This window comes from Gambusia affinis, linkage group LG10 (assembly GCF_019740435.1).
Source record: "Gambusia affinis linkage group LG10, SWU_Gaff_1.0, whole genome shotgun sequence".
Taxonomy (NCBI): domain Eukaryota; kingdom Metazoa; phylum Chordata; class Actinopteri; order Cyprinodontiformes; family Poeciliidae; genus Gambusia; species Gambusia affinis.
Window position 1 is genome coordinate 14,018,579 of NC_057877.1, and position 20,502 is coordinate 14,039,080.

Sequence of the window (20,502 nt, forward strand, 5' to 3'; positions counted from 1 at the left end):
AGTTGTGTCTGAAAGCAAAACGGTTCAAAAGATAATGAAAAGACTAAATGAATGACATTCATGTCGATCATTGGTGTACAAAGCATCCCTCATTCCCACTTGAATTATCAGGATAAATTTATGAATGTCTTCCTGAAAAAGTTGAGTAAGTAAATGATGGGAGGGTGTGTGTCTGGCATGTTTAAACAGATTTCTGGGCAGGACAAATGGACATTTGTATTCATAGATTTTATATAATGTATATCAAACTAAAACTAATACAGCATCAAACTGAAAAAATGTCAGAAAAAATTTAAACTAAGGAGAAATTTAATAAAACTGGATCAACCTGGCGTGTGGAGCAGTGCATGTTAAAACCAGAGGGAGCAGAGAGAGACATGGAGTCCCGTCCCTGCGGGCAAAACGGGGAGTTAGGCAAAGGCTAATGGGGTAAATTACAGGTGGAGATGAGGCACCCCAACCTAGAGGGCAACTTCTAGTTGTGATATTCATTTTATTACAATCTTAACATTTCAGTTGTATTTCAAACACAAAAACCTAAAAAAAGCGGCCTTGGTGCGTCAAATGAGGAAACAGGGGAAGAAGTCCTTAATTTTTATTTATTCTCTTTTTTTTCTGTGACAAAGATTTGTCTACTTAGTCTCTCAGCACTGTTATTGTTCTCTGTGTTGTGAGAGAGATCCATGACACAGCAGTTTGGAGTTGTCAGGTGTGTGAACAATTGAGGAAGATGGACAGAGATTCGGGGAAGGTGAAAATTTGGCTGTGTGCTTGTGACATTGTCCTTTCTTCTCTGTGCAACACCAGACTTTCATGTACCACAAAACAGGCCTTGGGCAGAACAGCTTATTTGATCGTGTGTGTTTGCGTGCGTAGGTGTGTGTGTGTGTGTGTGTGTGTGTGTGTCACTGGATGTGCATGCCAGTGTATGGTAGTCTGAGAGATGGCAGCATATGTGTGTTTGTATTGTCAGCCCAGACTGTGAGGAGGAGGGGGCCACGCTCTGCGACTAGTGTGCGTCCAGCCAGTTCATTAGTCAGTGAGTGGGTTCTCTCAGCATTCAGAGGGTCCGCTCCTATTCCTTAGCCTCCAGGAAGAGCGTCTCCTGAGGAAACAACTTGGCCTCCAGCAGAGTCGACCCGGGATTCAACTGGGTGATCTGAGGAGAAACAGGTGTGGGGAACATTGGGCCGTCTCAGATTAAAAGTCCTGGAACAAGCCAGTGGTTCATTTCAATAGTGGTCAAAATAAGCAACATTACTTCAACACAATTAAAACACAAGGTAACATTTTATTTGAAGGGGTTGTTCATAAGACTGATATGACACTATCATAAATATAACAAAGAACCGGTTATGAACATGAGGAAGTCTTTATGAATGTTGTCATGAAGTGTCATTCGGTAAATAATGACACTTTTAATGGAAAATTACTTTAAAAGTTGCATTAAAAGTGCAAAATTTGCATTGTTTGGTAAATAATGACACTTTAATGCAAAGTTGGCACTTCATGACAACAGTCATAGACTTTCATAAAGACTCCTTCATGTTCATAACAGATGTTATGTCATGTTTATGACTGTGTCATATTAGTCATATTCACACTCCTTCAAATAAAGTGTTGCCAAACACAATTCTTGCAAATGTAAATAAAAGTACAAAATGAATGTTCTACACTTACAATGCATTTTAGATGTAAATATACTCATCTACACTGAAAAAATAATAGTCGAACCATCTTAATGGAATTGCTTCACTTGGTAACAAGTAATTCAGTTAATTGTATCCAACATAATTTATTAAGTTGGTTTAACTTGACAAATTTAAGTCAGCATTACTCAAATCATTTAGTTTGCTTCAAATAAAATGGTAAACTAATTTTTTTTTTAAAGTTCCTCTTTTTTCTGCTCATGCGACCTTTATTTGAGAATAATTAGACAGGGAAGTGGATAACGAAAGAGAGGGCACCATGAGGCAACGGACATCAGGCCGGGAAGTGAACCTGCGACAGCCGTGTCGAGGACTAAGGCGGGTTGTGAGCTAACGCTGCGCCACCAGTGAACGTGGTTGGTTCAGGATCTGTCCTAAAGGAGCTCGAGTCATGATGTCAAATGTAAAATATGAACGCGGGATAAAACGTTTTTTTTTTCCCCCCAAACAAAATCACTGTAAAAAGTTTCTTTAAGTTAAAAATCTGTAGCTTTTGAGTTAATTCAGCATAAAAAAGTAAGTTGTCATCAATAAACCAAAAGAATTCATACTTTTTAGAGTGTATGCAGAATAATGCGCTCTCTCAGTGCCTAGTGTGTTTACTTTTTAAACTAGAACAAGTCCAAACCAGTTTGCCCTAAAAGCGGGACCATAAAAGTTGCAAAAGGCTTGCAAAGTTATTCATACCCACTGAACATTCCCACATTTTATCTCACAACAATGAGATGTTATGGTTGTGCATAAAACCCCCAAACAAAACAAAAACGCTTAAGTGAGGTGAACTTTTTTTACCAAGCCAAGCCCAAAATACAATCTAGCACAACCACTTGACCTCAGAAGTCTTCAAACCAATTATTGGAGTCCATCTGTATTTTAAGTTCATATCCCACATGCCAACTTAAGATTTGATAAACCGGAAGAGGACTTGGCTAAATATGAATGCACACCAAAATGTTCATTATGTGAAGTGAAAACGTTTGTTTTTCATAGGCACCACATATAAATCCAAACACATTGGAATTAGAAGTTGTAACATAACTAAATGTTGACTGCAAATCTGTTTTCCCACCAGATCTAAAACGTTTCAGCCGCCTCTTCAGATTTATCCTTATTAAGTCAGAACTGCTTCTGTCAATTCACTGCCATTAAAACCCTTCTGCGACTGACTAGTCAGAGATCTCCAGGGATTTATACTTGAGAACAATGTAGCTGCAGTTTTATGTGTGTGTGTGTATTATTCTAACATAATGTTTGCAAAAAAAAAAAAAAGGTTTAAGCAGAAATGTGAGCAGTGAGACTCCAGTTACCCTGAGAGAACGTTTTGGTTTGTTTTCTTAAAAGAGCGCCGATCCAGAACAAACTGATGAAGATTACAGGCCAAGAGAGGCGAGTGAGAGAGAGAGAATTAACCAACGTGTTTTTAAACGACTAATAAGGACTAATTTAAGCAGTGAAAAAGGTCAAAGAGAAGCATTGCTAATGGTGTAAAGGAGAGAAACATTTAGCGGCGCTGAATGCTCCTCATAAAAGTAATTCTGTAGAAAGGAGTAACGCTGTACCACCCACAGCGCCACTGATCAGGTTAGCTCACATAAAGGGGCTCTGAGCTGTTTTTTACCAAACAGGACAACCCGACTCTCCCTGACATCAGCCACCCCTGTGGGCCTCTTAGCTTATGTCAGCTAATCACTGGAGGTTTAGTGTTACATTGGGCCAATCTAACACCTGGGCTGAGCAGGCGAGGTGGTGTGACACCGAGATGTGTCCGGGGCTTATCTGATCACTGCTGCATCAGCCCCGTCTGATTAGGAATCCTTCCCTAACCTCGCAGCGGGATAATTAGCCGGCTCCCTGTACCTGCTGTAGAAAGGTCAGAGGGCAAGCAGAGTGCCGTAAAGGTCACACCCCCAACAAGTAAAGTCACAGTCTTCACACAGACAGTCGTAGGCAGAGAAATATGAGCAGTGACCGTGAACTGAGCCACAACTCTACTTATTCTCACCGGCCACAGGCTAATTACACAGATCTTTATTATTAATGTTAGAGTTGTGGCTCAGTCACAGGGAGGGAGAATTTCTGGGTTAACAAGTGTCTAAAAAGGCTTGGGATGTTATGTGGTCATTACTCTATTATAATCTTTAATAAAAATAATTTTAAAACGAGTTCAAACAGTATGATCCAAGCTTTTATTCAAAACTAAATGAGGAAATATTACATAGAAATCTGCTAATGCATTACAGAGAACTGAATATAACTTTTCAAATTATAAAATAGATTAAATTTATTGACTGGGTTAAACATTTAGAATGAACGGCTGATAAATGTTAGTAGTTCCCAAATTCGTAAAAAAAAAAATATATATTCTCCTCGTTTGTTATTCTGATTTTTGTCAAGTAACACAAGCATAACAAGCAGATACTTTTAACACAGAAATTATTTTCCTATTTGCCTTTAGTGTAAGTAAGGAAAGAGTGAAATACCCATCTTTCAGCCAGCTGACAAGCAGTGTGTAGCAACATACTGATAACAGGTAAAGCAATATTTTAACAGCGAGGCCCAAAATAATTTTTAGTCCTGGCAGGAAAAAAGAAACCGCTGTCAAATTGCTGTTCGTTCAAAATATAGTGAATTGTATGAACTCTTTAAAACAATTATAAATCAAAAATTATCTATACGATTTGAAATGAACAGGGGAATATTTTTTTTGGCATGACAACACTAAAATCTCATGAGATTTTTGATAGTTTATCTTTGAAGCCGGAAGGCCTCTGGGCCATCACCCTAATCTTTCGGCCTCTCCACAAATTCTCCATCAGATTCAATTCAGGATTCTACCTGAACCGCTTAAGTAACATTATTTACAGTGAGAAGAAACATGTTGGTACCATTAAGAAATTACTTTAAGCCTAAATCTGCCAGGGGTGTGACTAACTTTGGGCTAACTTGTGTAACATTTATTAACTGCAGTTTGTTTCTTTTTTTATTTGTAGGATTAACCAAAAATTTAGACTAAGCACCTGCTAAATATAGGTTTAGCTTTAAAGTGTGTAGAGTGCATGATATTACAAAAGGACTATTGTAGTAAGTTACATTTAATACTCCTACAGACCCTTTTTTCCACAATTATGAATACATTTCTAAGCACTATTATGAACTATAAAAAATAAGTTAACGACACATCTAATAGCATGTATTTAACTAAGATGTTAAATTGATTATTTAACATTCAGGAGAAAAATATATGTTCTATTTTATGTAGTCGACTGTTCTATTAGTTCACCACCAATCATTTATGCTTTTCTTTCCTAGAGAGCTGACCCGCTTTAGGCTGTGAAATGGTGAGAAAAGAGAAAGAGGGCAAGAGACATCGGGGAAGGTTGGGAGGATATATCAGCGTGAGATAAACTCTCCATCTCCCACAGGTGTTTGAAAATGTCACTCCGTGTGGAAGTTGGGATCGTGTTTTCATCTCCTCGTCCTCATTTCAATGTGTCATTTAGACTCTTGACTCCCCCGCAGGGTTCTGGGCTGTGGAGAGAGCGTGTGTGTGTGTGTGTGTGTGTGTGTGCGTGAGCCTCCGAAGGTGGGAGGAGGAAAAAAAATGGCGAACAGGACCGCTGCGTTCCTTTTCCCACCACAGGAGCGGCGCGTCACAAATGGCTGCCATGCTAATGAACCCGACAGGCTGTTGTGACACCGCAGCATCAGGTAGGAGTAAATGAGGCTTTGTGGTGGAGCAGGTGTGTGTGCAGAAACGGCACGGGTGTGTGCGTGTGTGTTCTGAGAGTAGAATTGGGTGGAAAGGGTTTGTGCCTGTGAGTGCACCAGGGACGGAGAGCAGCATCTGACTCTGAAAAAGAGAAGCAGGGAAACAACATGCCACACTGACACAGGAGACGGGCGCCATCGGTGATTGTTTACATTGTTATCCAATTAACAGACCATAAGCATGGAGGCATCTGTCAACAAACAAAGCTGTTGTTTTTCCTCTGCTCTGCCTAAGCCATATTCTCTCTTCTCCTGCCTATGCGGCCACGCAAGCATTCATAAACACATGCAGTCATGCAAAACAGGACAGAGATAACATCTAACCTCGAGTCAATATGACTTTTAAATCAGACAGTGAAATCAATAAGTGGAATTAGAGGAGGGCTGAAAATATGCCATCCGAATTTTGAGCCTCTCACCTAACAGTTAGAAGGATAACATCTGGAGCTAATTAACAACGGGGAGAAAAATCCCATAAATCAACAGAAAAAGAGCTAAATTAACTTTTTGTTTTTAAACTGGAGATCAATTTTAAAGAGATAATAAGAGAGATAAATGTGATACCTTGCATTACAAAGCCTCACTTAAAAATTGGATCCAAGCAAGAAAACAGATGGGGGCTTTTCCACAATCTTTAATTTTCTCTCTCTCGGCTCCCTTATTTAAGAAGAAAAAAAAATAAATAAAAATAAAATCTGTGTATTTACCATCACAGGAACAGGGTGTCTCAACACAGTTAAAACCGCATAATTAGCTATTAATGTGAGTTTTAAAATAAACAGCACGATTGTACGTCACTGGAAAGAAATGAATAAAGCAGGCCGATAAGAGAGGAGGCGACACCGAGCAACGCTCTGCTGTGAAAGAGAAGAAAGGCAAAATAAACACAGGGCCCTCAAGATGTCCGTTTCCAGCGCAATCAGACGTGCAGCTGAAATAACGCATTTTTAATGAAGCCATTACAGGCCCTGCTATGTTAATTAAAACCAAATAACTTGTCTGTTTTAAACTAGTGTTGTCAAGTGTTTATTTGGCCAATTACAAAAGCAGTGGGAGATCATTATCTGCTGCCAGGAGCGTTGACAGCATGTAGTGCTGGGGCGTGAACAGAGCAGAACAGAAAAGAGTACGGCACTTCAAAGGACGGAGGAAAAAGACTGGACTGGGGGAGGACTGAAGATTTAAAGGAAAAAGAAATAGAAAAAAAGGAGGAGAGAAAGAAAGAGGAGCGAGGAGAAGGCAGCTTGTTCTTAAATAATCAACTTAAATGTGAATAAGAAGTGAATCTAAGAATCTAAGTTTGGGGGAAGTTTAAAGTGATGAGGAAAAACCAATGAAAGCTAAAAACTCAGAGTTGAGCGCTTAATTTTCTCTTTACAAATGTTTAAAGATATTTTCAAATAACCTGCGCTGAAGAAGTGATTTTTCTTCACAATGTTTCTGTTCAAAAATACAACTGAACAATCAAAGCAGAAACTGTTCTCTACTCATTCAAACCCCAATAACTCCGCCCAATTTGTCTTTAAAACGGCAGCCATTTTTAGGTATATTTTCACACAAATCTGGTCTTTTTCAGCTGGAAATGTGGGCGACGTTGCATCCTTTACTGTATATGATGATTTACAGAGTTTAGAGAATCACTGGAGACACGATGAATCTGTTCTGCTGTTTTAGCTTCGATGCTCTTCAGCTGTGAGGCACCTGATTTAGCTGCTGTTCGCCAAGAGATTGCCAGAAAATCCTGTTTCTCCTTTTCACTGCAACTTCTGTCATTAACTCAATAAGTGCCACAAAATATTCCGAATAAAATTAAGCGATTTGGGAAGTCGCATAAGCACATTCAGATGTCATAGTTTTCACAACAGAGAGCAATATGAGCCACACCATCTGCTACATAACATTTAATCTCTGTAAAGTTTGTGCTTTCAACTCTGACTTTGTGTTAGATGTAAACAGACTACTTCTAATTTAGTGGTAGAGAATCCTACAAAGGTTTCTTCTGTTTTTTTTAAATGAGGTATGACGGACTGATTTGGAATATTGAACAATTCAGACGTTTGGGCTTTTTTCTTTACAACGACGTCACATAAAAAAAAATGTGTTGCCGTTTCTTTAAAAGAGGTGGTAACTTTGAATATTACATAAATAAGTAGATAATCTTTTCTCCATCAAAGTGTATATCCCAAACCTTAAGATGACTTATTGAACCCAAACGTTTCCCATGGTCAAGAAAGCATTTATAGAACAAAAACAGTGGGAGCTCTTAAGTTTTGACGCGTTTCATACATGGTGAAGAAAAACTTCAGTTAATCAGATTTCTGAGGAAAATTGTCCCATCTCTGGCCAACTGGTTGGTGTGTGTCTAAATCTAAAATCCACAAATCTTTACAAAACGCCATCTACTGGCTTCTAATCCAGAATAAACTTCCTCCTATCGCAGATTTCTCTGATAACAGTAACAGTGTACCAAACTGCCAAAAATCTTTCAGCAAAGCAACAATAAACAAAACGAAACGTTGAGTGAAAAGCGATTTCGAGACCAAAATCCTTCTTTATGTTCAGAAAAAGAAACACTGAATTATGTTAGTGCTGGTGTTGATATAAGATGAAAATGCTGTTAGAAAAAAACCCCACAAAAAAAAAACAACAAACTATTAAAAGTAAAGGCTATTAACCTCCCACAAGTCGTCCCAGGACACCTTCAGATAACAAGAAAAACAAAACCCGGTTTTGTAGCAGATGTAAAACCCATTTCAGCGCAGACAACAGCGTCTTTCTTTGTCACCGTTTATTTATTTTTTTTCCATTTCTCGTTTTACATAGGAGTCCAACGCTGGACGGAGCGTTACGAGGAGGTGACATGCATTACAGTATCACGTTGAGAAAACCCGATACATTTGTTTGACATTGTTTGGGTTTGTGCGAGCGGCCGCACAGGAAGCGCCTATTGCAAACCGTTTTAATGGCAGCCTAAACATTTTCGCCGCATGCTGAAGGAAGAAGACCTTTTTTTTCCTCTTTGAGAAGTATCAAAGGAGGGGAAATTCTTGAATGAAGAGCTGAAAACTGAAACACTGAGCCGCTCAACCCTCCCCCTCCCTCCGCTCTTCATCAAACCCGCTGACAGTCATAGAAATGGAGGAAGGGTTAGTTCCCTGAGCACGGCTAAGCCTGGTACAAATGATGCCAGTGTAAGGCCTGCTGTAGTGCTGAAGAGATAAGCCTCTGATACCAAATGTTGACGAAGACATTGAGTCCAAAATGTGGAGACTAATAGACACTGGCTAAGGGAGAAGGAAGGTTGCAGATTCGTAAATTAGACATTTCTAAACATTCAAGTCATTAAAAGTCAAGCTGAAACAAGGTCTGCAATGAGATATATACATAAGCAAAACTAAAGTGAGATTTTGATCCTGGAGAATGCCATCATAACTTGGCTCCAAATAATTTTCTGAAGTTGGATTCTGCAAAGCTAAATGAGCTGAAGAGACAGAAATAGTGAAGCAGCACAAAGAGAAACGGAAAACTTAAAGAAGGTTTCAACAGTTGTGCGGTCTTACAAATGCAATAGTGCTCTATCCTCTATCCTCTGAGCCTGGCAGAGCAACAGTGAGAGCGTCTGGACGGGATGGGAGCTTTCTATGCTCCCTCTCATTTAATTACAACACAGAGCTGCCGGATTAGACGGGGGCCTGTGTTCGCAGCCTCCTACTGGCACTGACACTCGGCTGCTCGCCTTTCGGTTTCCTGGAATTATCTCCCGTTTTCTACTTTTTAATATCGCCGCCACTTGTCTTCTCTATCCTTTTGTCTTACAGACTGTTTCTCTGATTAAATCTTTTCTTTGTTCAAGCGTTTGTCCTTTCTGTTCTCTTCCCTCACCAGCTCTGCAATCACCATCCTCTTCCGACTCCTCTCCCTCCCCCCGCTCTCCTCTAAGCCTGCCATCCTGTTTTTGCTGGAATTTCATCTGCGACGCAGGCACATCTTTATCTCTGTCTCAAACACATGTTTACTCTTGATTATAAAGAGACAACTGTGAATCCTTTAAGTGACAAAGTTGTGAGCGGGGCATGTGTTTGCCTGAAAATATTTGTGCATGTGTTGAATTGTGCGAAGCCGACGAAACGGGAGTGTGAGCTGCGCGTTAATGTGTGTGTTAGGTGTTTGTGCCCTGACGGTCTCTGCAGACGGCGATGGCGCTCTGCCTGGGCAAGCCTACGCTCACACACCTCTTTGCAACCACTGCCACCCCTCAACGTGCACTCCTGTCCTGATTAATGGAAATCTAGCAGCATGGCTAATTAAACTGGTAGTTAGAGCGGCGCTCATTAGCTCGCTACCACGGAGCGTGGCGACCAAGCCCTCTAATGACTGGTTGCAGCTAACTGACTGCTGCCAGGCATTAATAGAAGAGCCAAGGAGACTCTACTGCTGTTAGTGCTGACAACTGTATCCTAACATTGCCAAATTGTATTGCAGGGACAACGGACCGATAATAATTAATATTCACTAAATAATACATGGAAACAGGAGGACGCAGAGACAGACTCAACGTTTTAATAGCTCAGAAGCAAGAAAACGAAGGCACCAGTGCAGCAGCACTGCAACAGTGTAAAACAGCAGGACTAAGATGGAAGCAGAAAGAGAAAAAGAGATAGAAAAACTGAATCATCAGAAAATTACAGCGGATTATCTTTACCATAATCCCCGCTGTTTGCCTGTGATTTATCTCGTGTCCAACTGAAACAGCCAATTACAGCGGAAGAGTTTTCCAGCAGAGATGATCGTTATAACTTAACATATGTCAAAACCTGCTGTGTAGCTCTGTTCTAGTGGACAACAGAAAGGAGGATTAAAGCACTTACATCTTTGTAATAGCGGTTTTCAATCAAATTTAACAAACCATTTGAGTTTCTGTTCTATTGGTAATGTCTAATGTACAGCTTAACATGCTACCCCACCAGTTAGCCTTAGCGCTAATGCCAAATTCCCTGTGCGGCTTCATGATGAGCCAAAACACCTAGACCTCATTTCTTTTGCATTTTATCTAAGCTGTTTCCAGCAAGCAAGAGCATGTTCACCGTATGAATGTACCGAAGGAATGTTTTGAACCAGTTTGAGTCCTGATAAAGACATTTTTAAACATTTGAAACAGGATCCCTGAATAAACTTAAATTTATTTTGTTGTACTGCCATCACAGTTTCTACACATTTCATCATGTTAAATTTAAGGCTGTAGATAAAGTTCAGATCTACGAAAGTTATGCAATGTGACTCCCATTCCCCACAAAGTTTTCAAAACAAGAGAACGTTTTCTAAAGATTTAAAAGTGATAACCACACTAAAATCTTCTACCAAACTAAATCATCATCAAGTCTTACTACACTAACGTTAGCCAAGTACTTCGGCAAACTGTTCTGCAGAAAAGCATCGCCAGCAGGAGAAAAATGTGACATTATTTAAGCCAAACTGCAGCTGAATGTGTTAAATCAGAGAAAATACCAGGATCAAATGATAATGCTGTGTGAATTTAGGTGAAACCTCAAAACAATATGAGAATAGAAAGGCCATCCTGGAGGTTTCGGTTAATAAAAATAATAAAAAGTGAAACACATGAACCTGGTTAAGTATAATGGGTTTCTTTCTGCTTTGTTTCTTTTCTGCAATTTAAAACTGCTTACCAAAAAAAAAAAAAAAATTCAGTAAATGGTGGCGAATGATCTCCAAATTCAATTTGTACATGTACCAAGATGAGCAAGAGTTTTCAGTTTCCACATTGTTATTTCACATTGGTAAGAAAACATGCAGAATGCTCACATTTCTACGAGGGAAGGTGGTGAGGATCTTGAATTCTTCGAAGGGAAATCCTTTGGAGGCCACAAAGTCAAAGAGGACCTGGAGCCGACAGCTGCCCAGGAAACGCCTTTCCAGAAACTCGCCGCTCGGCGTGCGGATTCTCAGTTTGCTGATTTGTTCTACCGACTCCTCATCAGGCTCGGGCGGTAAAGCCTGCTCCAACGACAAACGAATCGCCTGAAAAAACCCCAAAACAAACAAACAAAACAAAAAATTTAAACCAGAGTTGTTGTTATAATTTGTAATTACATGATTTTATTGACGGTGCTCAGCAGACAAGTTTGCATTCAGGTACTGGTTGGATTCAACTATAGCTTCCCATTTTCACAAGCCAATCACATTTGTTTAGAGAATTTTTTATTTTAACAGCTTAAGAGCAAATTTAGCATAGATTGCATTATCTTGACTTGTAAATCAAAACAATTTATACAAACTGATAGCCTTTTTAGTGTTTTACAATCGTACAAGCGTTTACTTACCTTTAGCTGTATGTCAAACAAAGTTCAGGCATGTGAAGGACGACTGGCTGGTCTAATTTAAGGTGTTGCACATTTTAGACATGCAAAAAGACACTTAATATGAAAACCTACATGCGACAAAAAATTGGCAACAAAGAAAAACCTGTTCAAACAATAATATGGATGGGAAATGAGGTATTGTTCGTCACGCACCGGGTGAATAATACAAACTTTGTGATAACTCATTACCAGGATAATGATAAACTTTAATGGACAATATTTGAAAAAACAAAAACGTATCCTGGGATTCTACTTTGCTGTTCAACTATTTGCTCCATGACAACGTAAATAAAATCTAAAAATTTGATTGACAATACTTAATATGTGGTGTTTAGCAGCACAGTAGCACTACTCAATGTAATTTGAGTAGTGAAGTTTTATTTCTTAGGCAAATTTTGTCAGCAGAGACTCATTTATAGACAGAAAATGCAACAAATATTCAGAGTTTGTATATAGTATTAACACTTTTACTATTTTCTTTGTCACCACTGTTAGGATTTCCTTGGTTATCGAGGTCTGACCAGCGTGAAATACAGGGAATGTCTAATTTTCTCCATGTTGAAAAGTAAATCTGCCTCTGACACTTTAAGTCAACCAGACCCAGTATGGTGTCTGTGAGCTGAAAGGACAAGACAATAAAAATAAAAAATAAAGTTTGGAATATTTTATGTTACTTTGATGTTCAGCCCACAATGCCTTTCCCGTTTAAATATCAAAACATGTAAAATAAAGTTTGATTCTCTGTAGATTGACATAAATTAATCAACCCAGTTGTATTTAGATTATTATTAAATTAGCTGCCCTGTGTCTCACCTTGTTCCCCAAAGCCTCGTGTAGCTCTGAAGGTTGCCAAGTTTCAAATAAGTATGATAAAAAGCACCAAGCGTGAACTTTCTTCATTCCCTGACTTCTTGTTCTACTAAATTGAGACTGATGCTGCCGAGTATCTCTTCATAAAATACAGTTTCGAGTTTTGTTTGATACAGTTAAATATGTGGTAAGAGATACATAAATGTGGCAATATGTTCTACATCAGACTTTGTGTGGATCAAAATGCACAAAGACAAACATCAACTGTCATCTTTCACAGCAAAGCTAATCAATTCTCCAGAGTTTCCAGAAAAACGTGCTTCAGCTGCTCCCCTGAGCGTCCCACTTCTCTCTGCTCCTCACCCCTCAACCTCCTCGTCACCCGCCTCCCGCTTGTTGTTCCTGTTTGGCCAGCCGGGGAGCATATGCTGTGACAACAAGCCCCGGCTTTATTTACACACCATAATGCAATTATATTTCATAAGAGTGTACAACAGTAGCTCATTAGCAGCTTCTGGTGTTGGGTGGGCAGGGTAGGGCGCGTGCCGCTCCGCCATCAGCTCCCCCAGGTACACGAGCTGATGCTGACTGAGTTAAAGGGGTCCCCAGGGACAGAATCTCTCACACACACACACACACACAGCCCCGCACACACAGCAGGCAGAAGTGAGCATTTTGGACATTTAAATGCAGTGACTGAGCACCACAGAGAAGCATATCCACCCACACAAGGGAGACAGCGTCCTACAAGAAACCACAGTACACGCGTTTGGTCAGTCGCCGGGCCCAGGAAGCCTGGCACAAATAATCAGGAGCATCTCTCCGTCTATTCACCTGCGTGAGCAGCTCCGCTCGGCTGACCGCAGAGAGCAAACAGATGACGAGCCGGGGGAAGAGGAGCACCTGACAGCCACACAACTGTATGCTAAGACCCCATGAAGGAGGTAAATAATAATGCCAGCTCACATACAACCCCGCCCATAATTCAGAGGCTCTTACTTTCATCTCCCTTTTCTTTGCACAAAGGCACAAAATCACAGGGAAAGCATTCCCTCTAGCATTGCCCTCTCTCTGGTGGCAGCTTGAGCTTTTTGTTGTGTCTGCACTTCCTCCAACCCACAGCACGCTAGATCTCAGAAGACCCAAATGAAAACTGTAAACTAACAAAATATGTAATCGCTAATTATAAAAGGGTGGAACACGCTGTTCCTCATTCGTTCATACTCAAGAGTCAGGTGACAATGCAGATGTATTATAGAACAAAAGTAATTACTGCTTAAGAAAGAAAATATAAACATTTCAACAGAGTAGCCACTATTAATTGTTCTGATAGGGGAAGCAACTTTACATTGATTAAAGATTAGAATAAATTTGGCCTTTAATTAAAAATTTTTGCCATATCAATTTACTCGCTTCCACTTATTTTATATGTAAAGTCTACTAAGCTTGTGAAGGTTTTATCTTTTAATAAAACGTAAAGCAGATTGATTTCTCAGCTGAGCAGAACACGAAAAAAGCCAGTAAAGTTGTAACATCTTCTATCATTGTTAAATAGATTTACTCCTATATTTTTGAATGAAATCCTTCTGAATTATAAATGGGACAGGTTGTATCAATAACAACACTCTTTGAAGGGAAGTTGTAACTGACTGAAGACTCAAAGTTTGCAACTCTCACTATGAGTGAGAAGTTTAAAAAATATGCAAAAGATATGACAACCAGTAGACTGTATCTGTGTATATTGTCTACTCAGGCTGCTGCTCATATAGAAGGAATGAAATCCAACCAGAGAATCCTGAATGTGTTACAGTAAAGTTTTAAACCTGTATATAATATATAAAAAAACCAAAAATCTCTGAGAAACAGTGTCTATTGTTTACAGTTAATTATGCTAGCTATGCTAACTGTTAATGCCCTGTTCTGTTTTAGAATAACAAACCCTGTTTTACAGTGTTTTTGCAGCGCACTGTTCTAAAAGAAAAATCATGAATGGCTAAAATTGGTATCGGCAGGTTTACAAAACTGGAGAGATATTGATCACAAAACTCCGATCAGATCATCTTTCTTCCAAATGGACGTTTTTATGTCTTTAAAATTGAGATTTAATGCTGTGTTTTAAGTAATCGAATGCATGCTACACTTCTTCATGGGTTGAGAAAGATTTTTGCCGTCTAGCTCATAAGTGGAGTTAATTTATTAATAAATGTAGAAAAACGAACAAAACCAACCCTGTGTCTGCTGGTTAGATAAAGTCAAAAGCCATTTAATAGTCTGTCAGCTGAGCAGCGGCAGTAAATACCACTGAAGTTGGGTGAGGACAAAATTAATTTCGGCAGAACTACATGAAGGACAGTAGGTGTACCATTCATGGTATTATGTACTGTTTTCACTGTGCATTGTTGGCACACTACAGTGATATAATTAAGAAGCCCGGGTCGGGAGCTCTTTTGTTGTCATTTGTTTATCTCAAGTGACGAATCATCTGAGCGAGCCGGGTCACCCAATACCTGTGCCTGCCTTGGGCTTTCTGCTGTTGAGTAAACAACAATCAGTGAGGACTACACTGTATTAATCTGGACTGAACAACATCGCTGCCTTCATTACTGACAATTATTACTTTCCTGTGCGCATGTCATTGTGTCTGCCTGTGTGTATTTGCCCCTATTTTGCAGACAATAATTGTTTTGGAGTGAATATGCGTGTTTGCTTAGGTTGTGCATTTGTTTGTGCATCGGCCAGTCTCCTCGACCTGCTGCCGTCTTTTGTCCCACTAGGTTTGAATATGGTGTTGTCTGCGTTGCCAATAGAAAGCAGTTATACAGAACAATGACAGTGTTTATGGAAGGTGACATTAACAAGCACTGGATATAATTAGGATATTTCCTTCATTTGAAATAGATATCTGGCTGTGAAACCTCACCACACAGGGTCCATTGACTGGCAGCGTTCTCCGAAACCACAATCTAATTAAGCGATCAGAGCACATGCTCAGAAACACATAAAAATACGGTGGAAAGACTCTGTTCTCACCTCCTTCTCCTCCTCCTGCTCTTTTCTCATCTGTTCCAGACGGACTTGTTCCGCTTCTTCTCTTTCCTGGGCTTCTCTCTGGGAATGAACAAAAAAAAAAAAATCATTAAATGGGTCAACAAAACACAAATGGCTGCTATGTTGACTACCAAGACTGTGTCACTTTTCCTTGTTTAATTATTAATCATGTTTTAGCAGTGATCTGAACCACCTGGTTCCCTTTGATATGCACAAGGTCCTTAATCCAGAATACACAAATCGAATTACACATGAAGTAATGGAGTGCTCTGCAAAAGTATTTCTACCGATTTCAATGTGTTTTATTGAGGTCTGATGAGACAGAGTGGCGCGAAAGAAAAATGATACATGGGTTTTCAAAATTTCAACAAATACTAATTGAAAAGGCATGGCATGTGCTTTTATAGCTTTCTTCACTCTGATACCGCTACATGCAAACAACTGACCTCAGATGAGATCATATTAGTAAATATGAATAGTGGCAAGAAGCAGACTGTTGGTGAAAGAAAGCAGTAAGTAGTATTGTTTGCAGTTTGCCGCAAACAATACAAAGATCATATTATTTGGAAGAATGTTCCACGTTTCAGAAAACCAACACTGAAAGTCATTCTAAAAGCACTTTTAAAGAAAATTGATGGCATTACTTATATCCATGTAAATGTACCTATTGTTTAACTTCTCAACAAGAAAAAAAGAAGAAAAAATAATAAAGTAATATTTCTTTTTTAATCAAGAAAGATTTAAATTTCAGGTCTGGTATATTCCGATGCATACTGTAGTGGAAGAATATTTTATAAGTTAAATCTAAAACATAAGCAAAAACTGCTGTCTCAAGATGTAAAAAGCTCATCATCAGTTGGTCCACCGTTGTATTGCCTGAGGAAAAATTAAGAAAACCCAAAAATACTTCCAGATGGATTTACATACAAATCCACATCAAATTTAAAAACAAAATGGGTCATTGTCTATTCACTCAAAATTAAAAAAAATAATTGTGTTGGCCTGTAACATATAATCCTAATAAAGGACATTAAAAATTGTTATTTTATTGAGAAAAAAACGTGATAAGGGGCATAAATATTTTTTTGCCTATCATCATGCAACAAATTCAGACTCTCAAAAACTTCAAAAAGTGTGCCTTGGCTGGGGGGGAAAAAAATCAAATACACAGTAAACGTGGAAACACTTCAAAGTCAGAAAACAACAAATCCTCTTTATTCTGGACGTACCTTCTTTCTGTCAGCCTCTAAAGACAAGCGATAGGCTTCATCCTGTTCCCTCTTCACCATCTCCCTGGCCTCGCGCTCGTCCTGGGTGGAGGGAGAAAGAGAGTTGGGCCTGTTTAACTAACAACATAATAAAGGACACAACGAGAACAAAGCATCTAAGCTGAGGTGCCGGTTATAGAAGCCAGGAAGAACCGGGGCAAAAGAAAATGCTGCATGTCAAGTGTGGTTACGTACAAACATCAGGTATGAAAGAGTAGCAGTAGAAGGGATTTCATTGTGACTGGGCAGTCATTTACCAGACCCTGAACCTCTTTTATGTTTCCTATTCTCAGTTTCACCCTCCCTTTCTCTTTCATTCTTTCTGCCCCTCTCTTCCTGTTTGTACAGAGGGAAGGGGACAGGAGGCCTTTCTCTTTCTACCTGCTGTGGCTACAAAGTGTTTCATAAAGACTCGGTCTGAATACGAGTGTCCCATTGTGTTAACACTGCACAGCCATTAGTTTTCTGTTTTCTGAAGGCCCATGCTGTGTGCCGACCCGGATATGGCAAAGTACGCTCATTGTGACGATCAGATGGCTACTGTGCAGCTAGGCGGCTAAGCAAAATGGCAGCGTCTATTGTCGCATTGAATCAGAAAATGCAACGATACATTTGTGCTTTGGGTTGACATAATAGAGGAACAGTGAAAGGAAACTGTAAAAGAATGGCAGAGAGGGACAAAAGCTTCAAAAGTGCCTGCCATCAATACACTGACCCCAAGTCACGCAAACAGGTCAGAGTGTGTGACGTACGATACTCCCTTTAGCACTTGTTAAACATTTTCCAATACTTTTAATGCATCAATTAGAAGAATCATGAGGCAAAATGTTCCTCTAACATGTATCAGAACAAAGACTGTGATTCTGAGAGCTTTAACTTTGGAGAAAAAAGAAAAAAGAAACAGATTTTCCACAATTAAATCATGGCTACTGTTCAAGTTGGCACAACATGTGGCATCTTTTAGTGTTGATGATACACTTGGTACTGAGGGGAAAAAAAAAAAATATCAAGCTGTCACACATTCAATGTTTGCAAACAAAATAAGAAATTTGAACGGCTCTTCTTAATTTGCTTTTCAATTTTGGGACCAAGTGGCTCAGAGATTAAGCTGCTTCCAGAAAAAGTTGGGATGCTGCTGAAAATGTAAATAAAAAAAAGAATACAATGGTTTGCATAGTATTTTAAGTCTACATATAAAACTCTGATCTGGAAAATGTTGTCTTACTTTGTGGAAAACATTAGGCCTTTTTTCAGTGTCATTTTTTTCTATGTGACATTTTCACTAATTGGTTAAGGATTCTTCTTTATCTCTGAACAATAAAATTTTGATAGAAAAAAATGTATACCAATATTCACAGCTTACCAACAAAACTGGAATTATAGAAAATATAGATGGGAAAGGACATATGTGATAAATGAAGATTAAATAGAATTAAAGATCAATTTCAGGACCCAAATTCTTTGTTCTCATAATGAGTCGAGTCAACAAAGCACTCTTGTGTATGTACAAATCCAGACAAGTTTGCTGCAATTCCTGGGTAAGATGTGTAAAAAAAAAGCTTAAAATAAATATTTTCATTCATTCATCCAAAACAACAAAGGTCACCTAATCTCTATGAAAAAGGCAGGGTTCTCCAAATTCTAACCAGTAATTTGACAAAAATAAAGGTAAACAAAGCATCAGCTTTTTTTTTTAAATTTAAAAAAAGTCAGTCCAAATTTCTAAGAAATTCTGATTAGTAATTTATTAATCAATCAATCCAATTTTATTTGCATAGCACCTTTCAGCAACAAGGCATTTTAAAGTGCTTTACATCATAAAATCACAAAAATGACTTCTTAAGACTTCTTAAACAGAGAATGTTTTTATATGAATGTGCAGTACAAGAGCCCTCCAGTATAATGTCTGGAGACTATTTTCACACTTTATAGCATGTTTATGCAACATGACCTGAGAATGGCCTGAAAAAACGTGTAGCGCTGACAGATGCAGACCACAAAACCTGAATAGTCATCCAGTTAATAACCGCTAAGCTAAAACACAGACAACCCCAGGAATGACTGTAGTCTCACTAAGGCTGCTTGAAGTCAAAGTGCAGCTGCTACAGATTCAGACAGACACTGAAGGAAGAGTCATGGAGTTATGCCTGGGTTGAGTGAGTCTCAGTCTGAGTATTCACTGGAAAAGAAGGTAAAGAAATCCAAGAAAACAAGGAATTTCACCAATACGTTCTTTGGCAAGAAGGACAGAATGAGCAAAGTTGAAGAAGAGTTCATTCACTGACGAAAGGAAGGTGGCCCTTTCATTTCAAGAAAACTGAAGTAATAAGGTTAATGAACATATTAACATAGAAACAATTACCTATTTTGTCATTGTTACTTATCCTCTTAAATATTTCATTTTGTGAGTTATGTGTAACACAAAGAAGATCCATTAATTAATCCACCTCATTTGTTAACAAGCCCCCAAAACACTTGAACTTGGGAAAGGTTCTCATCCTGCCCCAAAGAAGATCCTTTCTCCGTAACAATCGTTTTTCTCAGAATATCTTTGATTTACATTTTTAACACGGAAAAACTGATTGCTTTCATATTCCAGGAAGTAGAAATAATAGAAAACGGCAAAACAAATTAATTGGAGAAAAAAAAAAGAATTGAAAAATCTGCCAGACTGAATATGTCACATGTCAATAGCTCTTTGGTTGAAACAAAAATGTGTACATACCACCAAGTGCCACCCGCACCAAATGTCTCCTAAGATCCTCTTAACCATTCTGTGAAATGCTAAGTCTTCGTTTCATGCCAGTTTTAGAGTGTTTACTCTCTGCACTTCTCGGGTGCAGCAGCTTGTGTTTGAACAATATTTAACATTTGAAGACTTTTTGCTTGCAGAGCATTTTACCCAAAAAGAGGATGGATATTGTAGAAAAACACGCTCATGTCTTTGAAAATAAGAAAAGTATCCTCTTGATGTCAATAAACTGCTTTCCCTTTGGCAACAATAATAATAAAACTCAAACTAACCATTCTGGGCGTAGGAAACACTGCACGTACATTCCTCTTGCTATAAGCTGTCACTAATGATTGTCTTTCACCAACAGTGACAAATCCAAAAGAAGCCAGTAAATTGTTCAAATATTAACAACACAGAGACAAAAGCTGCAGCTCAGTACCAGGAACTAACTGGAACAAGTTTAACCCTCAGGGTGTGTGCATGCGTGCATGCGTGTGTGTGTGTGAGCGAGAGACCCATTAGCTGATCATAACTCATGCAACAAAGGTGTTCTGAATCTCACAACCACATTGTTAGTGAATCAGTTTGGTTGGCTGACTCTTTTAATATTTAACAACTAATCCAGAGTGACAAGCTGTCATCTGTAGATACTGTAGTTAAAAAACTGTCATGGAGTTTGAAAGCCTGACAAAAAGTTGTGTATGTAGGACTGAACCACAGTTAATGACTTAAATCCTTCCCAACACACTTTAATACGTCTCCAAAACATAACAAATTGAAACAACCCT

The 20,502-nt window shown here is 38.9% G+C and overlaps 1 protein-coding gene across 1 annotated transcript in view; it reads right to left on the reverse strand.

Annotated features, from left to right (window-relative positions):
* Positions 1-580: 580 nt before the first annotated feature.
* faf1 (Fas (TNFRSF6) associated factor 1) overlaps positions 581-20,502 on the reverse strand; it is a 70,629-nt gene continuing 50,707 nt past the window's right edge. Inside the window, exons 16-19 of the mRNA XM_044129974.1 lie at positions 16,942-17,022; positions 15,695-15,772; positions 11,298-11,513; positions 581-1,159 (exon numbers count right to left, since the gene is read on the reverse strand). Coding sequence (XP_043985909.1) covers positions 1,076-1,159; positions 11,298-11,513; positions 15,695-15,772; positions 16,942-17,022 — 459 coding nt within the window. The 3' untranslated portion in view covers positions 581-1,075. The remainder of the gene's footprint in view (positions 1,160-11,297; positions 11,514-15,694; positions 15,773-16,941; positions 17,023-20,502) is intronic.